General features: G+C 37.2%; 1 protein-coding gene across 1 annotated transcript in view; it reads left to right on the top strand.

Moving 5' to 3' along the window:
- Positions 1–1,156, top strand: part of wasla (WASP like actin nucleation promoting factor a) — a 31,086-nt gene that overhangs the window by 26,905 nt on the left and 3,025 nt on the right. The window contains 1 exon segment of the mRNA XM_016569839.1: positions 1,104–1,154. Coding sequence (XP_016425325.1) covers positions 1,104–1,154 — 51 coding nt within the window.

Here is a 1,156-nt window from a genome sequence, read left to right as displayed (position 1 = left end):
AAAAAAATCGTTGAGCCGTTTTGGCGGAAGTGACAAACTGCAATCTTGAATGCTTATATCTTATAAATGCGAATTTTGTCACTGTTTTGGAGCACACTGCCTTATAGATGACCTTAAGACTAACATATTGATACTAACACCCAAAAAACTTGAATTTTGATTTCATGGGGACTTTAAATCACGATAAACCACACATATAGCACCTCAATACCATGGTAAAAATTTGACTATATGGTTTTTAGCTATCTGTATGAAAAACAGTAGTGTAAAGACATTTAGTATAAATGCACACATGCTATAGCTTAATCACAAATAATAATCTATATTCCATTACTCCTTTAATACATTTAATTCATGTCTACATTAATAATACAGTAAAATTCAATACAAAAAAAATCACAATTCTGCCACAACACCACAGTACAGTTAGTGATACTACAGTAAATCCATGGTAAATGATGGTGATTTGTAGATTGAAAAGCTTTCTGACTATATCGTTGCGCAAAGTGTTTCTCCTGACATCTTCACTGAATTCAAGCACTATAGCAATTTAATTCAAGGATTGTTCACCGAAAAATGAAAATTACTCCATGATTTACTCACCCTCAAGCCATCCTAGGTGTATATGGCTTTCTTCTTTCAGACGAGTTATATTAAAAAAATGTCCTGGCTCTTCCAAGCTTTATGGCAGTGAATGGTGGTCGAGATTTTGAAGCCCAAAAAAGTGCATCAATCCATCATAAAAAAGTACTCCACACTGCTCCGGGGGTTTAATAAAGGCCTTCTGAAGTGAAGCAGTGTGTTTGTGTAAGAGAAATATCAAAATTTAAAAACTTCATAAACCGAAATCTCTAGCATACACGAGAAAGTGACATTCCAGCAGATGACGTAGGCATAGTGTAAGCTCCGGAGAGAAGTGACGAATGCCATATTTTCTCACTGACACACTTCCAACTCGGAAACTGAGGGTTTAGAGAAAGCTCAAAGATTCCCACTCATAATTATGGCTTTGTGGTTGCGTTCATATGCGTTCAACTCAGAAATATGGAGAGTCTGCATATTTATTTATTTTAATGCTAACAAATCTGTTTCTACTCTTGCAGCACCTCCGCCTCCACCCTCCCGGGGAGGCCCACCACCCCCACCCCCTCCTCAC

Source organism: Sinocyclocheilus rhinocerous, unplaced genomic scaffold, assembly GCF_001515625.1.
Source record: "Sinocyclocheilus rhinocerous isolate Xijiao unplaced genomic scaffold, SAMN03320098_v1.1 scaffold200, whole genome shotgun sequence".
NCBI classification, from domain to species: domain Eukaryota; kingdom Metazoa; phylum Chordata; class Actinopteri; order Cypriniformes; family Cyprinidae; genus Sinocyclocheilus; species Sinocyclocheilus rhinocerous.
This window is presented reverse-complemented; position numbering and strand designations above follow the sequence as displayed.